The 21,538-nt window shown below is 46.7% G+C and overlaps 1 protein-coding gene across 1 annotated transcript in view; it reads right to left on the bottom strand.

The window, feature by feature from the left end:
• adgrl1a (adhesion G protein-coupled receptor L1a) overlaps nucleotides 1-21,538 on the bottom strand; it is a 93,594-nt gene that overhangs the window by 35,250 nt on the left and 36,806 nt on the right. Inside the window, exons 2-4 of the mRNA XM_087173484.1 lie at nucleotides 20,368-20,552; nucleotides 7,043-7,256; nucleotides 5,697-5,806 (exon numbers count right to left, since the gene is read on the bottom strand). Of these exons, the coding sequence (XP_087029610.1) occupies nucleotides 5,697-5,806; nucleotides 7,043-7,256; nucleotides 20,368-20,437 (394 nt within the window). The 5' untranslated portion in view covers nucleotides 20,438-20,552. The remainder of the gene's footprint in view (nucleotides 1-5,696; nucleotides 5,807-7,042; nucleotides 7,257-20,367; nucleotides 20,553-21,538) is intronic.

The raw sequence follows: 21,538 nt of genomic DNA, 5'->3' as shown, positions 1-21,538 counted from the left end.
TGACAGACTGGAACGTCTCAGAAACACAGAGAGAAACCAAGAGACACTGTCGGGGGGGTGGGAGGGGGGAGAAAAAAAAATGGGTAGACACGAAAGAGAGATGAGAGAAATGTCTACAGCGAGCTCATCACACACAAATCAATAGGTTGGTGTGTTGAGTCACACCCAGGACTCAGCAGACATGAGCAGGTAAGGCGTGGCTCCCTCGGCATCCCGTGGCGCTGTTTGGAACCTGCTTGTGCTGCTGCGCCCGGGGAGGTCCGTGAGCAGCTGGAGACTCGCGGAGGAGTGAGAAAAGGATCTGCCGCTCCTCCTTTCACATTACAGGCACTGGCACACGCCTTTCGCTCTGTGTTTGCTGAGGCACAAGTGGCGTGCGAGTGGATCGTCACTTCTCTCGGGACAAGACGTGTCAAAAGGCACTCGGCTGGTGGATCCCTGCTGTGAGCGTGATTGTTGTGTGTGTATGTGTGTGTGTGTGTGTGTGTGTGTTGAGGAAAGTCTGATGTCGCCCGGGGAGCCCTGTGAAATTGTCACGACACCTCGTAGGGTTGCCCATAATGAAGGAAAAAAGGTGAGAGAGAGAGAGAGAGAAAGAGAGAGATGTAACGAGTGAAAAGGGAGTGTTAGCAGCAGTAGCCTGATCTTTGTGGGGGATGGCCTTGCATCTTGGCAGCGGTACAGCAGAGGCAGCATCGGCATCAGCAGCCACACTGATCATTTATCATCTTATGCCAAGATCAAACTGGACAAACAACCTCCATGAAGACCTGGGGAATGGCAGTCATTTTCAGCCTAGAGGGGTAAACATGGCAAAGTTATGAAAGTGAGTCCTGTGAAGCTAGGGCAGGGGGCAAGAAAGCATTACATCCCCGCCACCAACTGCGAGTGCAATCATTAGCTCCAAGGTTAGGGGAGGGGGAGACTGGCCATCCAGGGCTTTCATCCTCACTGAAACAACTGCAGGGGGTGCATGGGAACACCAGAATTCAGCAGAGCTTGAAGACGTGGAGTTTTTCTTTTTTTTTTTCCCCAGAGGAAGCTACTGACAGCAGAACTTCCTCTTCGCTTCATGCAAGTCTGAGGTTACATGGTATGCTAAATGAATTGTTCTAAATGGGCCGATGAGTATGTTTGCCTAAACAGGAGGAAGATAATGTAAGATGAACAGCAGTGGTATGTAGAGAAAGAGAGAGAGAGAAGGAGAGAAAGGAAAGTTCTTCAATGCTGCAGAAAGGGAGAAGAAAAAGAAAAAGAAGAAGAATAGGGGAAGTGGAAGACCTCAGTCTGTTCACTCCATTTCTTCTGCTCTTGGTTGTCCTGAAATATAGACACTAAACACGCACACACACACACACAAGCGCGCACATACACACACACAAGCACGCGCGCACACACACACACACACACACACACACACACACACACACACACACACACACACACACACACACACACAAACACACACAAACACACACGCGCACAGAAAAGAGACAGAAACTCATCAAACTGTCCTCACAGAGAGCAGGAGGTTAGTTTAAAGCCACCTTGGTTGTTTGTGTGATTCATTCAGCATTTCTCTTTCAGGGCCCTTTTGAGAAATAAGCCACTGGCCTCTCTCCCCTTAATCACTCTGCTCAGCGCTCTCTACAACCCTATCAATTACTCCCACACTAATGAGTACAGCTAGAAACACACACCCTCAAATACACACACACACATTGTTGAAGTACTGCGGGACAACTTAGCCTCCTCCGTCTCTTTCACACTGCTGAGAGATAGTGTGTCCTCTCCAGCTTCTTCCGTCCTCTCCCCTCTCTGCTTTCTCTTTCTCTCGCTTTACATTTTTCACAGTAGTGTCATCCCATTCTGCGGCGTGAGAGAAGCCTCCTGCTTCTCATTCACCAAACATTTATGAGCTCCACGTCTAATGGTGCCCCTATACATATTAATAGAATTTCATTTTCAGCTACATCAAAGTGTTTCCTCTCCTCCCCTGAAAACTTGTCATATTACAATGCCATTATTCCTTCTACTGACAAACTCTTCCAGACAAGTCAACTATCATTTCCAGGGGCTTTGTGTCCAAAAAGCGATGTCTTGTAATGAATAGGCACTACTGAATACATTTGTGGGGGAATAATCAATTTTATAAAGTGAAACAGTGGCAGAGCTACAAAATATGAGCGTAAAAGTGGAGAATATGGAGTTACCTAAGATGCTCTGCAGATCCTGTAGTGTACAGCGTGAATAGGGACTTTTAAAGCCAGTTCTTCAGCTACCTGTACTGTGCATATTAACAAGATAAATCACAGCTGATGAAATAGCAGAGGCACAACACTAGGTGTAATGGCTCTGGCATAGCTAGCATGGATGACCCCATTGAGAGCATTAGGAATCAATAATGACGTAGCACAGTGTCCTGGAGGAGGGGGGGGAGTGGTGGGTGGTGGGTGGGGGGCAGGCAGGTAGAGTTCTCGGTGTACATCTGTGTTAAAACAGCAGTGTAGGGTTTCCACTGCAGTAAGTACACGCTGCAGCTGTGTGCATGGATCTGTGATGTCTTAATGGAATCCAGCAGGCTACAGCAGGCTGTGACAGTGTGAAATGAGAGTTCAGTTGAGCCGTTTTGTCTTGCTCTGTTCCGGCTGGCAAAAACAATGCTATGTGGCGGGGAGGCCTCGCAGGGCTTTTTGGCTCGATGAGATATGATTTGACTTGTAAGCGGATGTTGTATTTTGCCAAGGCGATCCCACGCGCAGCAACACACACAAACACTCATATTCCGGACCCTTGTGTGAGTTCAGCCAATAGAGGTGTGTGCGTGTGTGTGCGTGTCAGCTCAGCTCCGGCTGTCACCTCGCCGTTTCAGGTGACTGGTAACATGGCGCCTGTGTGACACGCACATAGAGGACCCCGTCACATCACACACACCCATCAACATTGCTGTCACAGCATCTCAGCTGCTGTGACACACAACCTTTACATATCATCTCTCTATTGTTCACCTTTTTGTCAAGACAACTGGCGGAAAACATGCGTCAGCCTTGGATGATGCCAGAGTGCCCAGTGTTCCCAGCCAGACGTGAACGATGGGGCATTACCAGAGCGATTAGCAGCAGCAAATTCAATTAATCTTGACAAATCTCTGCTGAGGCAGAACTGAAGAGAGCGACGCAGCCGCTCTCCTGGTAATTAAAAGTGGCCGAGTTGAGTGGCGTGCGGTGCGACGGTGACTAGGTTTTGGGATGAACAGTTCCAGCTCTGAGTCTGAATGTGTCAGGTCATATTTAGTTTGTCAGCTGAGCACAAACACATAGAGCAGCCGCAGTGAGCGGGTTGTGTGCGTGTGTCACGCGTGCGAGAGAGAGTGTGTGTGGGATGAGAACAGCGGCGGTTGTGTTTCTCCAGTGGAGGAGAGTGGCAGAGGACAGGGGTAATTGGCTCTTCTTTGTCACCTCAGACAGGAGGGACTTTTCATCATAGAGGGATCAGCTTCCAATTTTCTAAGCCGCGCCATACTTCAGACGCAATCAACAAAGTTTTTTTCCAAACACGGGGAGGAAAAATGCAAGTCAGCAGCTATTTAATCATCCCTTTGATTGCCTCGCGGAGAGAGAACAAGCTCCCTTGTGCAGTCAGAGGGAAAAAGACAAGGTTAGAATGCTTGAGGAGAAGGCGGCAGGTACAACCAAGCTACACTACCTATGACCCCCCCTACGGACCATACAATACAGGACACCAAGCTGCAGCACAGGACTAGCAGAGGACTAACAATCGGACCCCAGCTAACATCGACTGAAAGCCAGGTGAGGAGAGGGAAGAGGAGACTTGAGAAGAATACTTGTTGCCACTTGGAAGGCTGTGAAGAAAAGCTTCACACCAGAGAATAATCCCTAAAGGCAAGACACCCAGCCAACTTCTTCTTATCTGTGACTGTAGCTGCAACCTGACTCAACAAAGTCTCTCTAAAGGTAAACCGAGGGCACAAAACCACTGAGCAGAGGAAGGGCAAAGACTGAAAGAGGTGCTTTGAAGTCCCTGAGTTTCTCTGAGCCTCCCCCATCAGAGCTGAATGGTTGAATGGTTTGAATATTCGTTCCACCTGTAAAAGGAAAAAACAACAGAGACAGCGGAAGAGACGCAACAGAATGATAAGACGTGGCAGATTGATGGACAGAATAAAAATAGAAGAAGAATGAAAGAAATAGGGCAGTGGATGGAGATTAAAGACCTTGGAGTGCAGATGGGAAGTAAAAGAGAAGCAGGATACAAGAGACGAGGAGTTAAGAGAGGTGACACTGACTGTGATAGATAATAAGCAAAGGGAGGATGAGTGAGGGACCTCCGAGAGAAGACATGAAGAGGAAGAGGGAGAGGGAGAAGAGGTGAGCAAGGTTAGCGGCTTGGCGTGGTTCCCGTGGCTCGCCACAACATCTGCACCTGAGGACAAAGCAGAGAGAATCACCCCATACCCCACCTGCACCCCAAGAAGACCCATGGCCCCCAGTTTCCCCTCCACCCCACCCACCCAGACAAACCCAACACCCTCATACCTCCCTCCACCCCTTCCTGCAACCCAGTTCTGCCTCTGCCCGGTGGAGGGGAGCACCACTGTGCCTCCCCTCCAACCAAGTGCTCCTGCACAGTGAGGGGATCAATGCTGAGAGTAATAATACATGAGAGGGAGGAGGGGAGACTGAGCGGAGATTTTCACATGAGCGAGGATCAACACAACACCATATAATCCTTGCTGTGTCTGCTCCTTCGGCTGTGTGAGTGTGCACTTGTTTGTGTGTGCATGCTTTCTTGCTGGAGGAAGAGTCAGGGGAAAGAGAGAGAGCAACTGTGAGTCCCCTCTTTTTTGCGAGCGTGAGGTAGACTCATGTGTTTGTTTGTGTGTGCAGGCGCGTGTGTGTATGTCACACCTCCACGCAGCTCTGAGCAGGACCGCGAGGAAGTCAGCCGTTACCATGGGGACATTAAAATGTGTGGCGCTCCAGGTCATGTGGTCTAAAATAAGCCCTTTGCTGTTTGTATTAACATCCCTATTGTGAGGTGCGGCATACACACGACGCCCCCTGCCTTCCAGTCTCACTGCGCCCAATTTTAATTTTTATTGGAAATCAGAGGGACAGCAAAGGTGTTTGGCACCAGATAAAGGCAGTGGCATGCCCCATGGGTCAATCAGTGTGCGAGAGTGGGGCGGTGTGCGTTACACTGCTGTGATCACCAATAAGGGCTGACCCCGTTTTTGCAGTGGGTGTGTGTGAAGTGCTTATCGGACCATGTGTTCGTGGAGCATCTTCCCCCATGTGAAAATCCCTCTCAGCTACTGGTGCGTCGCTCTGTCGATGAAGAAAAAAGGTTTAGCGCTCGGTGTGAGTGTGTGCGTGTGTGTGTCTCTGTGCAGTGTAAGTGTACGAGAGAGAAAGAAGAGAGAGAGACAGAGAGCGGGTGAAGATGACTGTCTGTCTTGTTTTGTTTTGCTCGTGTTGAAAGAAGCCAAGAGAGAGCAAGTGTGCACGGGTGAGTGTATGAATATCATTTGTCGTGGGTTTTTTTTTTTTTTTTGGGGGGGACTGAAGAGAGGGCAAGAGGTTCAGGTGGGGGGTAAAGGGAGGGATGGGAGGGTTCGGTGAATGGGGTGAGGGGGGTGGGGAGGTGCGAGGGGGTGACAGGGTCTCAGTACTCACTGTAAGGGACACACTCGTACTGGATCTCCAAATACTTGTAGGTCCCTGGGCAGGGGTCTGGGAACACGTCCGACCCCGCTACCACCACACACTGAGTGCGGTTATTACACCTGCGAGAGGAGACAGATTGGGGGAGGAAGGGAGAAAAGAGAGAGAGAAGGGAGGAAGTAAGTGATAAAAAAAATAACAAGTGCCATTGTAAGAAAGACAAAGAGGAGTGGGTAACAAAAAAACAACAACAAAAAAAAAAAAACATCTTCAGGCTCTGAAAGATGGAGAAAACGGTAGGGAAGGGAGTAATTTCACACTAGACTAGATCATGTGACAGCTGCCCCCGAGGGGAGGTGGGAAACAGAGAGGGAGGGATGGGGGGGACAGGAAGGGGGATGAAGGATAGAGAGAAGGAAGCAGGGAGGGAAGAGGCAGAGAGAGGGCGAGTGACGTAAGAGCCTCCTCTCCTGGGGGATTGTGAGTGGGAGCAATTAGAGGTGAGAGAACAGGGAAGGACGAGGGGGGCTATGTCAAATACTCTACACCACACACACACAGGGAAAACATTCATATGCACATAATACCTAGATCTAAACCACATCGCTGCATGCCTTCTCACGTTTGCTCACCCCGAGAAACACACACACATACACACACACAGAAGAAAAGATACACATCCGCACACACATACTCACTTATTCTCGTCACATAATCCTTCTCGATCCAGCTTTTAGCATCTCTCCCTCTTGCTGCCTCTCCCTCCCTTCATATCTCAAATCTCTGCTGCACTCACTCTATCATCTCATCATTTCTAACAGTGTCCCTCCTTCCTTTAACCCCTCAATTCACTTCTTCAACCTCCCCCCCTTCCCTCCTTGCTTTTTCCCCAAGCTAGCACCCTGTGCCTCCATTACATGTGTGATGGATAGCTGAGAGAGGGCTTCCATTGATCTGAGCTCAGAGGAAGCAGATGCTGAGCACAAACACAGAGAGCAGCTGTAGGAAGCCCTACAAATTCTCTTGCAACAGTCCAAAACATGTGCATACTCATAGACACACACACACACAAACACACAAACACACACACACACACACACAAACACTTGTGCATGTACGCGCAGCCAAACATATACACCACCATACACCGAGATGTGTAGTGGTGCTCTGCACAGAGCAAGCGTGCTGATTTCAGTACTCCACACAAGACATCAACACCCCAAGACACCAACACCTATGAACAGGCAGGAAATTCTGGACAAACCATGTTGTGAAATAGTATCCTGTTTCCTCGGACCAATAACAAGCTCTGGCTCTGCACAAACACATACACAAGATCCAAACAGATCAATAATTACCTCTGTGACATTATCTTGAAGGCGTCTGGCAGGTAGCACTGCACGTTCTCCATCTGGAAGGGGTCTGCGTCACAGATCTTGTCGTCAGTGCGGCCGTAGTTGGCCGTCTCGATCATGATGACATCACTTCCAGGGCAGCGCAGCTCGATCGGGTAGCCTTCGCACGCCAGCTCCCGACGCATCAGGCCGAAGGGCATCATTGACCGGCTCAGGGCTGGAGCGGAAAGAAGGAGAGAGGCAAAGTTATTGATAATTCAATGAACCTTAACACTTTTAGGAGGCACTTTATTATTCGACCACATTGTAAATATGATGTGTGCTATTTGACAAGCGCAGGCGGATGGAAAGCGGTTCCTATTGTCCTCATGTGAAACACAAATTAGCAACTATCGACTGGCCTTCACTGAGTAGTAATATTTCAGAACAGTTGATACACAGCCTGTTGGAACATCACAGATCACATATTGGCATGAAGCATTTGCAGCAATACCAGCTTCTCCAATGAGATATTGCACCACTTGTGAAACAAACTGTGAGGAGTTCCAAACATTAACAAACTCCTACACACAGCCAGGCAGCAGCTCATCATAGTCATCCCCACACCAGAGAAGAACTGCGTGTCCTTCAGAGCATCCTTTCGTTTATTCTACCTCAACAAAGTGCCAGAGCAGCACCTTGGGATTCATTCTGAATAGGAGAAAGCAATAATAGAACAAGCATTAAAAAAAAGAAAAAAAGAAGAGATTTAATGTCTGTGTGCACCTTCACCTCTGGTGTGTACAGCATCTACACACCCACTGCTGTTAATCAGCCATCTGAGAGGCATGTCAGTGTGCTGCAGTGGTCAGCGATGGGGCTGTATGTGGAAAAGCATCAGTAGGAACAGCAGGGTACTCGGGGTTAATCGCTGCACCAGGCTGAGAGGCATGAAAGAGGGCTGCAAAGAGGCACTGAGAGAGAGAGACGCTCGCCGTCTCTCCAGCTCTCTCTATAACTGCATACATTCCCGACTGCCTCTATAGTCAGTGTCACACACACAAAAAAAATAACAAAATGGCTGCCGACTTCCTTTACAGTCCAGGTGAAGGGAGGGGCTCAGGCAGAATAGACGTATAGAGAGTGAGTGATGTGGCAGTGAAGTCATGTGTGGAGTTGAAGAACAACCAGTGTTTCTCTGCGCTGAGGCTCCTGCCAGTGACTGAGAGAGCTGCTGTCCATGGTCCTGAACTGACAAAACTTCTTTGGGGAAAGTAATATCAAGTGTTGGAGCTGTGTCAGAGTCAGTGGTTGAAAAGTCTAAAAAATCATTCCTAACCACTTTTCCTTGACCTCAACGGAAAATGTCGTGAGGTCAAGGAAAGACGTGAAGGAGGATTCCTGAGGATTTAGGAAAATCTGACTGCACTTACATCATGCTAGGTTATTTCTTTTAACCATCTTTATTTAAAGGCTGTGGCTCAGGAAGTAGAGTGGGTCGTCCGTGAATTAGAAGGTCGGGGGTTCGATCCCCGGCTCCTCCAGGCCACATGTCGAAGTATCCTTGGGCAAGATACTGAACCACTTTGCTCCTGAAGGCTGTTCCATCAGTGTACGAATGTGTGAGTATTGTAAGGCGCTTTGAGTGGTAAGCAAGACTAGAAAAGCGCTATATAAGTGCAAGTCCACTATTTACCATTATAAACACATTGAAGATAAATACAGTGACAACGTCAATGCTGTAGGCCTACAATTCAAGTATGGTTCCCTGTCCAATACAGAATTGGAAAGGAAAGGATGTTTTCAGTTTATACAAAGGGTAGATTTAACCATCACTCATAGGAGGCTACAATACAATAGATATTGTTGTAAACAAAAACTAATAATGATTACAACATGACAGGGAAATACAAGTAGAGAAAGTTTGTCCATAACTGGACAGATTTGAGTGAGAAGAAATCTATATTTATGGATTTGGAGTTCAACCAAGCATGGAAGGATTTCCACAAGTTTTGGATCGTGTCACAAGCATAAAATAGATGCTCTGTTGTTTCTACATTTATGTGACTGCTGTGGTGACACTACAATGGTACATCGCTTTAAATGTTGCTGTCGCAAAGAACTGTAAAGGATGGTCCAGTGTTTCCTATGCTAAAGGAGTTAGGAAAGGAAGCGCTGAAGAACCTTTACTTTTTGACCAGGTCTTATCATGGCTGCCACTTAGATACTTCTGGGTCCTTTCATTCAGTTATGAACCTACCAACGCAAAAAAGACTATTTGACTGCAGCCAGAGATTGGCAGGTGTGGACCTGACCAACGCCCTGAAGGAACAGAGGGCATTGACTGAGTTCTCCTCTGCAATGTCAGGAGGGAGGACATGCCATATATTAGGCTAATAGTGGGCATACTGTCAAATCTGAACAGGAGAATACTAGCTCAAGTCAAGCAGGGTGGAATCTAGAAGATCTTTCTTGATAAACTGAGGCTGTCACTACACAGTACCCCACCCCCCACCCCCCACCAGACGGTCTCAGCAGCAGACGAGGGCACTGAGTCAGCCCCTCTCCCCTACCACTGTTAGTGCTGAAACCCACAGAGCAGAGTTGTTTTCCCTTCCTGACTCTGAGCTTGCACTGCTTAGGTTTCAGCCACTGCCCATTCAGGAGGAGTGCCCATCTGGGTCAATGTCAATGTCAGTCATCCCAGACATGCTCCGCAGCGATGCGCTAAATGATTCACTGCCATTGGACTTGCTCATATTTCTAAATGCCACCCATTTATACAGCGAGGACTTGAGTTCAGTTGTGTAACTAACGCCATTAAGGCTGAATGACTAGCACAGACAGACTTCAAATCTTTTATGCCTCGCCAGCATGCAGTGCCTGTGCCAAATCACAAAGGCCTAGATGCAAAAGCGCATACTAATTAAAGCACACAGAGATGCAAACAGCAGGCGAGGCCAGACAAACAAGTCCCCACACAAATGCAAAAATCCACACAAGCAAATTAGCACATACGCAGACAAACGGGGCAGATGAGTGTGCACGTTCACAGTCAAGCACACGCATTCTTACATGCATGCATACACACAGAGTCCTGGTGTCACAGTGGGATTACAATACATAGTGTCAGTGTGTGGCCTGTTCTCTTAACTACCCTGTGGTGTAAGTACACAGCAGCGTACAGCTGGCCAGTGATTAGAACCACACAGTGAGCCAAGAGGAGAGTGAAACTGAAGGGGCCCACCAGGAGTGATCACACTCATTCCACTTACACTGTGGACCAACACAACAGGAACATTAGCCCCTAACAGAGGGGGCAGATCACACTTTAAACATATTTTACATACCTAACACACTTTCTGTGGTAAACATTTCTTGCTATTCAGGGCCATCTGCTGCCACGCCGCTGAGCGCTAACGCAAATAGCGTCAAATGAAGAGCTCAGTTTTTGGGCAAAACAGCCCAAGAAGCTGTTGATTTAATTTCTTGGCTGTTGGTTAAGTCAGGACTAGGCTGTTTCAACAGCAGTGAATAAATATACAGATCATTTCTGCACTGTTTTGATCAATAATGGGCCATTTCATAGCTGGTGCTTATGCTGATCAGCTTATGTTTGTGTAGATTATTTCAGCTTGTTACCACCACTGTTTCACCATCATGTTTGGTATATAATCATTTATTTAGTCAAAGTCTTATCAAGTGCTCTGGGGGAAAAATCTAATGAGTGTATTCAATGTCAATAAAGTAAACTTAGTGAAAAATAAATAAATAAATACCTCACCACTCCAATTTTACACTGAATGTGATGTATGAACCCAAATCCATTTTCTTTTCCAGGTATTTCCTTTTCTGGCCCAGCTGTTACAGTATATATTTAGCCATAATTGAGCACAGCCATTATTGAGTCGGTACACCTCAACGGTGGCAGCAACCATGATAACTAGCCTATTTCTGGCACCATTACAAATCTCTTCTTCTGCCATATTGTATCGTATTTCACACCAACATATTTCACACCTACGCACCCACTGTTTGACAAGTTCCGGGTTTAAGGTGGAGTTCACTGTGTAAATACAGCGGGACGCGCCTTACATAATGATTTACGCTGACATTTTTGAACAGCGTATTCACAAACAAAGTGTGGAACTTAACTTCAGGGATTCAGTGTCTATGTGTGTGCGAGAGAGAGTGAGTGTGAGAGTGTGTGTTTGTGCGTGTGTGTACGTGCTTGTGTGTCAGCCAGATGGCCTGAGGCCTAGCTGGAGCTGTGGCTAGCTCTGAGCTGAGATGAGATGAGCAGAGGATAAGCTTGGACTGGCCATGGGCTACGATTGTCCTTCACTCTGCAGGAATCCATTAAGGTTTCAGGGTCTTTTCAGCCAACACACACACACACGGCCATTTAGTCGTGCCTGTCAGACTCATAATAGCTGGATGACACAGAGTATCTTTCTCAGCAGCAGCCATATGTATAGGTGGATCTAATCCCTCACTGTGAGACTGTGACTCATCTCCCTTGGTATATAAAACTGTGTTGTTAATATCTGTCATCCGCAAGAAATGGTTACCAATTGTCACACAGACTGATAATGATATACAGTAAGCCAATTCAATAATTATATGAGCCTATTTGCATGGACATGGCGGTGTGCAAGAAACAGCAATCTCACACACACATACACACACACACACACACACACACACACACCCTTGTCTTACCTCAGTTGTAAGGAAACTCGCTGCCACAATGCATTCCCTAGCCCTTTACCTACAATAATAATACAAATACATGTCTAACCCTAACCTCACAATGATGGTTTCAAACCAAAATTTGTCCACCCAACAATAGAAAGACATGTGCGCGCACACACACACACACACACACACACACACACACACACACACACACACACCAGAGAGGGGCCTGGTGTCACTCCAGGGCAGCTGGTGTGAGGGGCTGAAGCGGTTGGCTTCATAATAGAAGCTTCGTACAAATTAAGAGCAAGAGAGAGAACTGATTGGATTTGACTCATTATCCTCACATAGTAATTAAAGCCTGCGGGTGGATAGATGCTTGGACCCTCAGTCAAGAACATAATTTTGCAGTCGCCAAGCTAGTCTTTGCGTACACGTCTTCTTTCTCTACCATTACGAGTCTCATTTTTTTGCGAAGATCCAACATTATTTGGAGACGAGGGGACATGACCTGCAACCAAAACTCAAGAAAAAGCTGAAAGAAAATCTTTTTTTTTTTTTTTATTTCGAGTCTGAAACTACATTAGAAAAGAAAAGTTCACCGAATGAATAGACAGATTTCTCTTCATTGAAACAACTTTCCATCATCAGCAGGTTGCTTTCAAACATAAAACATTTTGATGTAAATGTCTTAGACAATTTGACCTTGGACTGTGTTATCACAGATCCTCTATAGTGTGTTTTCTCGGAAATAACTTAATGAGAAGGTTTGGCCTTGCAGGTAGCTAGAGACTGTGATAGCAACTTTGCAATTGAGTCACAATAGGAGAGATTATACTTGTGGAGCTTTGTAGCCCTAAGGCTGACTTGTTAGCTGGCTGGCTGACTGTCTTTTGGGGGCTGAAATGTGATCAGCCCTTCTTAGCCCCTCTGTCTGTTCCAGCAGTCATCTCCTAATGCTACTCATTAGCATAGCACTGAAGCATAGTACCAGTGCAAGGAGTATTGGTAGTTGAGAGACTGGCTGGCTGCTGATGAGGTGAGATTCTTGTTATATTATCATCCTTAAAATGCACTTTAAGTGGCATAAAGGCTAATAGGTGAGTATCTTCTTTTTGCCCAGAGATAGCAGTAGAATATTTAAAGTATACCGCATACATCTACATATGCCCGCTTATTCAGCTCTGGCCAAAAAAGCTAACTCCCTCATGAGTTTCAGGTTAGTTCCTTAGTAAAGCTGGCGAAGAAGAACAAGTAATTTTACAGTCACTGGACAGAACTGAGAGGTCTCAGTGACGGGAACCCCTCTCTAGCAGAGAATCATCCCTACCAATTTCTCCAGTACTTTATCAGCTTAGTGCTGTATCTTAGCAAGTCACTTAGCGTTGCAAGTTAGCGTAATGACTCGCTGGAGCATGGCTTGTCAACACAGACAAGCTGAGGCGATGTGGCCAGAACTGTCACATCCAGGCAGCCTTCAAGCTGAGGAGTTGTGACAAAGTGACATCCTGAGACAAACCTAAAGGCCTAACATGAGGGGATGGGGGCAGCGTGAGCTTGTGGGACAGTGTGTGTGTGTGTGTGTGTGTGTGTGTGTGTGTGTGTGTGTGTGTGTGTGTGTGTGTGTATATGAATGAGAGAGGGTAATGCTGGCCTCAAAGCTAGGAGGCTATCTCATCTCCTATGAGTCCTCCGCCTGTCAAGCGGAGGAGACAGAGGAGATGAGATGAGGAGCGACTGTACGGGGAGTCACCAGTCGTGCTATAAGGTCAGAGCACAAAGCAGCACCAAAATGACACACATCCACTGCAATCGAGCTAAGTCAAGCTAACACACAGGGAGGGAGGAATGGAATGGCACAGCGAATGAGACGGGGTAAAAATAGAAAAAGATAGAAACCATCAAACTAGATGCTGGCAGAAGATGAACATGACGACCGTTCTTTGTGGAAGCACAAGGTCACCGACATAAAAGGAGCAAGGCAGGCAGATTTGTGGGAGAGGACCTCCTATTGTTCTGATCTGCTCACCGCAGACAGCCTCTCTCCTCAGCAGCCAAGTCCTTTAACTGAACTGAATTACAGCACAGCCCCATAACATTACATCATTCATAAGAGAATTAAACGTGCCCCCGCTGGAAATGGGATACACGCACCCTCATGCAACACATACTGCAATGATGCACATACATACACCAACATCCTCGCAGGCAGACATACACAAGCCCTAACCCTCATTCATCCTCAACCTTGAGAGAACTCTCAATGTGTGTTGACAAACTTTGCTGGGGGGGGCAGGACTAGCAGGCATAGCAGAGCGATTAAGACAGGCGGCTAAAAAGCCACAGAGACACTGAGCAACACACACACACACACACACACACACAAACTTGAGGAGGGAGGCGAGACCAGACACGCTCATACTGTCAAACCACTTCATTGCTGGCCCTGGCGCCTAATTATGCAATAAAAGTGCCTCAGTTGGGGGATTGGGTGGGGGCAGTGTAGCTGCGTAGCTCCCAAAATAAAAATTGGTCTGCCTAAAAAGTAGGAGATTCACCCGGTGCACAATATCCTCCGTCTCCCCAGGGAGGGGAGCTGTGCTACAGCACCAACACAACTCTATTCTGTTCTCTGTTTCCAGCACATATCACAAGAGGCAGGCAGAGAGAGTGAGTCAGACCTAGATTCATATAAACACTGTGGTGAAGTAAATCTGCAGGTGCTGCAGGAAAAACAGCCACAGGGATGAGGGGAGAATGGAAGAGAGAGAGAGAGAGACGCAGAGAAAGGAAAGTGAGAAAGATGGCGAGAGACTGAAGAGAAGAAAAACGTGATAAGAAAAAGGAGCGAGAGTGAGAGATAAAGTGTGGAGGAGAGAGGGGGAGACTGAGTGAGTACCATGCAAGGCCTGCTGTCAGAAAGATGTGTGTGTGCATTTGGAAGAGTTGCAAGTCGCATCCAGAGACCTGTTAGGAGAGATGAGTGTCAAAGCCCAGCCCTGCCGCTGCATTAGACACTTAATTAACCTCCTTATACGCTAAGCCAAAGTCTTGAACGTGTGGGCAGTGTATGCCTGTGTGTGTTTTTTCTGTGCATGTTTATGAGCTGATCGATGTGTTTGTAAGTATATGTAGGTAGATGGAGTGTGCAGCATTTCTGTACCTTCATGTTTTATATCTATAGACGAAAAATGGGTGTAAAATGCGACTGAATCCCTCTTATCCGTACATGCCATCCCGTTCACCTGCAGTGCAATGAACATATGCTGTGTGTTTCCTCCTCTTTGTGATTTTTTTCGTTTTCACCTCAGCACCATCCCTTGATCCCTCATCCAATTTCACCCACCCGGAAACTCTCTCATTTACCCTCCCCACCCGTCCTCGTCATCCAACCCTCATTCTCTCCATGTCTTCATTCCTCCCTCTCGTCCTGACCCCTCACCTCCGGTTTTCCCCCATTCCCTTCCCATCCCTTTCTCCTCCTGTACACCCCTCTCTCACCATTTTACCATCCTCTCCACTTCTCCGTCGCTCTCCCTACATTGCTCTCTCTCTCTCACTCCCCCAGCTCCACTCTCTCTGCCCTTGGCTGCCAGCCGTAAGCTGCTGCTGGTAATTATCAATCTGCAGTCCACAAAACACACAAGAAGCAAATGCACATATTCTCTAGGACCATGACATGCTTTGACACGAACACAACAGCACTTTTGCACATGCTCTTGAACCAACACACACACGCACAAACGTATGCACGCACGCACGCGCACACATACACACACAGAGTCCTTCACGGCTACAGAGCCTCAAAGTTACGCAGCAAGGCCCTGAGAGAAAAGAGGCAGCTATCACACGACTGCACAAACAGGAACACAGTCCCCAATCCTTTATGTAGGAGCTTGTTTGCAGTACACAAATCAATGTACACAAACTAACATACCCTGACGCACAAAACTACGAGCAAACACAAACAAAATGGGCACACAAACACGCACGCACGCACAAACACACCAACACTGTGAACGAATGAATAAACAAAAACGCACAGCCCTTGTATGCACGCAGACACATGGGAGCGGCATGCGTCATCTTCAAAGGGAGGTTTGAAAGAACACACCGCCACTCCGCCCCGACCTATCCCACCTACACCCGCCCGCCCCCGACTCCCAATATATGTTCAAAGGCCATCCATTAACCTTTCACTCACACAGTCCTCTCTGTGATCTACTGCTCTCAGCCAAGAGCTTTGAAGAGCACAGCAACCCCTGGCACCAGGGATTGAACGAGGGAGGTAGCAAACAAGAGAAAGACAGAACGAGGCAAAAGGAACGAAAGGAAGGGAATGACAACGACAAGAGATGTGCACTGTTAACAGATAGCAGGCACAGGGTAAGGAAAGGAAAACAGAGGGGGGTGGTGATGCTCTTGAAAGTGGGGTAAGGGGGAAAAGGAAGAAGATGGAAGAAAAAACAAAACAAAGAGCAGGAAAATGGAAGTGATAGAGGGGCCATGAGATGGGCCAACAGACAGATAGAAGGCCGCCAGAAAGGGGGGGAAGACATCACAACACAGAGAAAGGGAGTAATAGCTGAGGTGTTAGAGGAGAGGAAGCAGAAAGATTGGATGAAAATCAGAGTCGAGTGTTTGGAGTGAGAGAAGTGCGAGGCATGGACTGCTGCTAAAAAAGACGGGGAGGCAATGAAAGCTTGAAAACACACACACGAGAGGCAAAGATAGAGAAACAGGGTGAAAAAAACGGCTTTACAGCAGTTCTTTATTGCAAAATCCTGATGATATGCAGCAATATTCACAGCTGCTGGATTAGCAATTAGTGTCAGAGAAGCCTGCGGATTTCATCTCTTTTGGCAGAGGAAAACATAGTAATATAACATATTCAAAGGTCATTTTCAGACAAAATGAGAGCGTTTAGTTGTCTCTATAAACACATACACAACCAGCCGGTTCTGATGGCCTTGGCCTACAAAACAAAAAGCTGCAACTTGTCTGTATATTTCTTCGGATTGTATACATTTAAGTCCAGCGTCTGTTTGTCATCTGTCTGCCTGCGACTCTGCAACTAATACTTGTATTAAAGAAAACTGTTAACAGGAACAAACTGTTTTACTGTTTTATCCGGTGAAACAACTCTGCTCTTGACGATACTTCAGAAGCTGACACACGTCATGCCAAACACGTCACAAAGATGTGAAATTTACAGTAATTGAAGGTTAATGAAAAATAAAAATTCAGCACATCTTTAACAGCGGCAGATGTAGCACATAGGAGAAGAAAGTGTGTCTGGAAGGTTATAAAACTGTTTCAATGTAATTCATTATTCTTGTCACGTGATTCTGATCAGCTAATGCCATGCACAACTCCAGCACACAAGTATGCTCAGTTTTCCAGACTTGCCTGATAAGTGAAAAAGTGTAGAGCTAGGGGTTTACAAAACATATATTAAAGAAATACAATATGCTGTTCAGCAAATTATACAACAACAAGAAGTCTAGTGCACATAGCAAGGTTAGCGGCATTGCTGCTTTATTGCCTCCTTTCGAAATATTATTGCTACAAGCCTGTCAGAGAATCAATTCTTATGAATTAGTGAGTAGGTCGCAGTTTTGAAATTATCATTTTAATATTATAGTATTGAGGGACTGAAAGTCTACTCTTTCTCTCTCTATGTGCAAAAATTCAATATTGGATGTGGTATCAGGTCAAGTATTTTTTAGATCTTCACTCAGAATTTTAAATCTAGAGTTGAGCAACACTTAGACCCAAAATAACTGTCAGCAGCTTCAGTCATAAAAAAGCATCTGGCTCGCAAAGCCATGGTGAATTCTTCATGTGGTCCGCCATGAAAAATAACTACCCATCCCTGCATTATAGAGAGCAAAAATACTGCATTGAGATCAGTCCCCATTCAGACATTCTTCCAGCATCCAATGACAGGCAAGAGACTAAAGCTCTTTGTTGGGAAGATGTGTAAAAACAGCCAGTCCCCCCCATCCTTAAATAATAGCTAGGGGAAAAGGCACAGAAGAAAAAAGCCAGGGAGAGGAGGGGAAGACAGATAAAAATGTCTGCGTGTGCACTAAAGGACCAGGGGCCTTTCCACACGACTGATCTGAGAGCAAAGGCTTAAATACAGGGGAGATGAGAACAGATTCCACCAGTCAGCTGGCACCGGTGTCCTGATATGAGTGGCACACACATGCACATGCTCACACAAATGCGCTCTCTCTCACACACACACGCACGCACGCACGCACGCACGCACGCACGCACGCACGCACCACACACACACACACACACACACACACACACACACACACACACACACACACACATACAGTATATTACATGTACACTACTTGCAAATTCACACGCAACATGCATTACAGACTGAAAGGACCTACAAATAGCCTTATAATGGTCTGGCTGCCACCAATGGTGCACATAAATACAAACACACACATACACGTACACGGATGCACATACAAACCCGGTGCTTGGGCTGTGCTAAATGAAAGCATCATCACGTACGGCGCAGCTGCCTGCAATGCCTGCCACATTAAGCAAGCCTAATGGGCTTTCAGAGCAACAACACAGTGCATGGGTTGTACATTCTCGAGCATTCTGTGGAATCAGCGGGACATTCTGTTCGTCGGGGTACGCATGTCAGTCTGTCAGGGGGCCTGCCGGGATGGTAAAGTGGAGGAAGTTTGTATACACTGCTATGAATATAACTTCATTTGTCTAGGTTTCTAAGAGTTTGCATTCATGAATGAAAATATTGTTTTTGTTTTCGCGCCGCCACTGCATTTCAAAGGGATTTGAAAGGATGAATATTCACTATGCGAATATGCGCGAGGTCTGTAGGAGAGAGCAGGTAAGAAGTATGTATGCAAAGCTCACGCTGGTTAGGAACATTTGCGTTTAAGAGCTGCTTCCAGAGGAGAATAAATGTGTGAGCGTTAGGGGTAAATATTAGAATGTGCAGCCAGGAGTAGAGTGAGGTTAAAGCATGGCAGATTAGTCGGGACACCGAGGAGGCGCAGGGGTACACATTAGACTGTGAAGCCATGTGTGATGATCCTGCAGGTTTCCAAATGAGCTCTGATTAGCCTGAGAGTGATTTCAGCAGCTCTCGTCACATCAAATCTCTGCCCTTCCCCTTTAAATTCTACTTCCTCGTTCTCCTTTCCTTTTCTCTCCTCCTACTCCTCCGGTCACACTATAATAGAGAGAAAGCATTTCAGCCAAAGTCTGGCTGCAAAAATTATACACACCCAGACGGTATGGGTGTTCATGAACATGTGTCAACGTGCATGTCTGTGAGCCTGACTCCATTAGAATCTTAATTTCATCAAAGCAAATGTTGTGCCTGTGCTTTGGGGATGAATACTGATAACAGTCAATTGATTATTAATGCATTATTAATACTCCCCAAGTGCCAGGTCACACGGATAGTTGGAGGCTCATTTTCCTTACAAGTACACACATGCACACACAAACAGAAAGCAACACAGTGCCAGAGGCCAAAGGTGTCCAACGGAACAGAGCGTACGCTGCACAAATCCGATGTTACAAAAGCAGCCAAATTAAGATGGGGGGGGGGGCAGCACCTACTCAAATTAGACCGCACCTGGCCAATCAGAGCTTACACAGAGGGACTGCTAAAACCAGTGCTGACACAGGTGTACACAAAAACATTTTCATTTTAACCTCCCTCCCTCCCTCCCTGGGTTTCTTCAACTCCTCCTGCTTCATTACTAGCCCCTCCCTGCGGCGACCGTGTCTCTCCCCGATGCTCCTCCTCCTCCCCCTCCTCCTCGTCCTAGCTGTCCATCACCCAGCGGCTGGTTGGCACAGAGCTGACTGAGAGCATACAGCAGATGGTGCGATGCTGTCTGTGTGGCAGGCCACTAGCAGGACACCCAACAGCCCCTCCTTTCCCTCCTTGGTCCTCTGACTCCCCCTGCAATCCCTGCTCCTTCCCTGCTACACCACCTCCAACACACACACACACACACACATACATACACGCCCTCCAGCATCACTCCAGCCCAACCAGGTCACCTGCTGCCGAGCTTAAAACAGCTATGGCGCACACACAGAAACACACACAAAACACAAAATGAAATATCTTATGGTACATGCTACATTCAAAGGAGGTCACACATATGGCTCCATTACATGCACGAATTCCCCCCTTATACTCTTTGCCACGCTCCAACCGACATCAAGATGACAAGAAATTTTATTGACATTCACACATACACTCTCACTCTCACCTCGCTCACACACTCCCTCCCTCTCTGGCTCTCTCTCTGTCTCCTGTAGAGACAGTTTGGTTAATCAAGTGCAGCGTTTCTTGCCTGGTCAGCAAGTCAATATACTGTACTTACAACCTTCATCACGAAGCAAACGTATAAATATTACATCCTTATTTGCAATAACCTGGTCAGGCCACTTACAGGGCGCAGTGAATCCAACAGGAGCTCATGTGCAACATCACAAGCCGACTCAGTGAAGCAATAGGAACATATACAGTTTTGTATATACTGCATACATTAATGAACACGGAATACATACAGACAGACATGAGCGGTGTTTAATAAAACTTCACAATATTAATATTTAATACGTACCTTGCGATGATGGAGCAATGTTGCTGAAAGCTACAGCGCAAGTAAAGATGATCCAGACTGCAAGAGCCATGTTGGAGGCTGACCAGGGGGCAGGGCAAGGGGCGGGGCTAAAGCGTAGCGGCGGTAAGCAGGCACAGGTGTGTGGGGTGGCAATTCCTCAGCTTACACCCTCCCTGAGGGTGATCCTGCAGGCAGAGAGGGACAGAAATAACAGACAGGTAAATAAATGCCCGATAAAAATATTGTATCTGTCTGTGCAGAGAAATGATGCTACTGTTCTGTTTTTCATTCTCTCCCCTCTCAGTATGGCGCTCGAATTAGATAATGTTGGAATACGTGATGGTTACTCTCGTGACTGGTACGCCACACTAAATGTTTCATCAGAGAGGAGGAGAGGAGAAGCTCCCCCTGTGGTGGTCAGGTAGAATGATCAAACAGGGAGATCTGAGGCCATTTTGTGCAGGATGGCATGGCAACAGCTGTTGCCACCACCAGCTCATCACTCCACAGTGCTTGAACGCTTGATTGAATCAGACATGCTACATATGTTTTGGGGCTGTTAACAGTGCTATATTCAACATGTGAAAAATACATGTCTCCTGTGTGTGTGTGTGTGTGTGTGTGTGTGTGTGTGTGTGTGCGTACGGGCATGCACACAAAGTGAGACAGTGAAAAAGTGGTGACTCAGTCAGCAGTGCTGTAGGGCTCACACATCTCATTTGCCTAATGAAATAAATCACTATAAGGAACTTGAGCTCTGATTTTTTGACAGTGGAGCCTGCTCTGCCCCTCCAGGGGCTAAAAGACAGAAAACAGTAGAGACGGTATTGTTCGAGCTAATACTCCTCCTGCTGAGCTTGCTTATAAAACAGACAGATTGGACTGTGTCTGTCTGTGTTTGTGTGTATTTGTGTCTGCTTGTGTGTGCAAGTTTTTTTTGTTTTTTTTTGGGAGGGGGGTGTTGAAAGGATTTCCTTTGATCTCTCTAACCCTCTATCCCCTTTATATGATTGATCCTACCAACTTAGATGGTGAAGGGCATAATATAATAGATTAATCATTCATTCACCTCCCACCCTCTCTCTCTCTCTCTCTCTCTCTCACAAACACATACAAGTTCAGCTTCTTGTGCTTGTGTTGGGTTCACGAGCCTCCGGTCCTTTTCAAACCT

This window comes from Seriola lalandi, unplaced genomic scaffold (genome assembly GCF_002814215.2).
Source record: "Seriola lalandi dorsalis isolate HSWRI2012SDOR001 ecotype SW California unplaced genomic scaffold, Sedor1 jcf7180002054240, whole genome shotgun sequence".
Taxonomy (NCBI): Eukaryota; Metazoa; Chordata; class Actinopteri; order Carangiformes; family Carangidae; genus Seriola; species Seriola lalandi.
The sequence above is the reverse complement of the archived record's forward strand: the minus strand, read 5'-3'. Positions and strand labels throughout refer to the sequence as shown.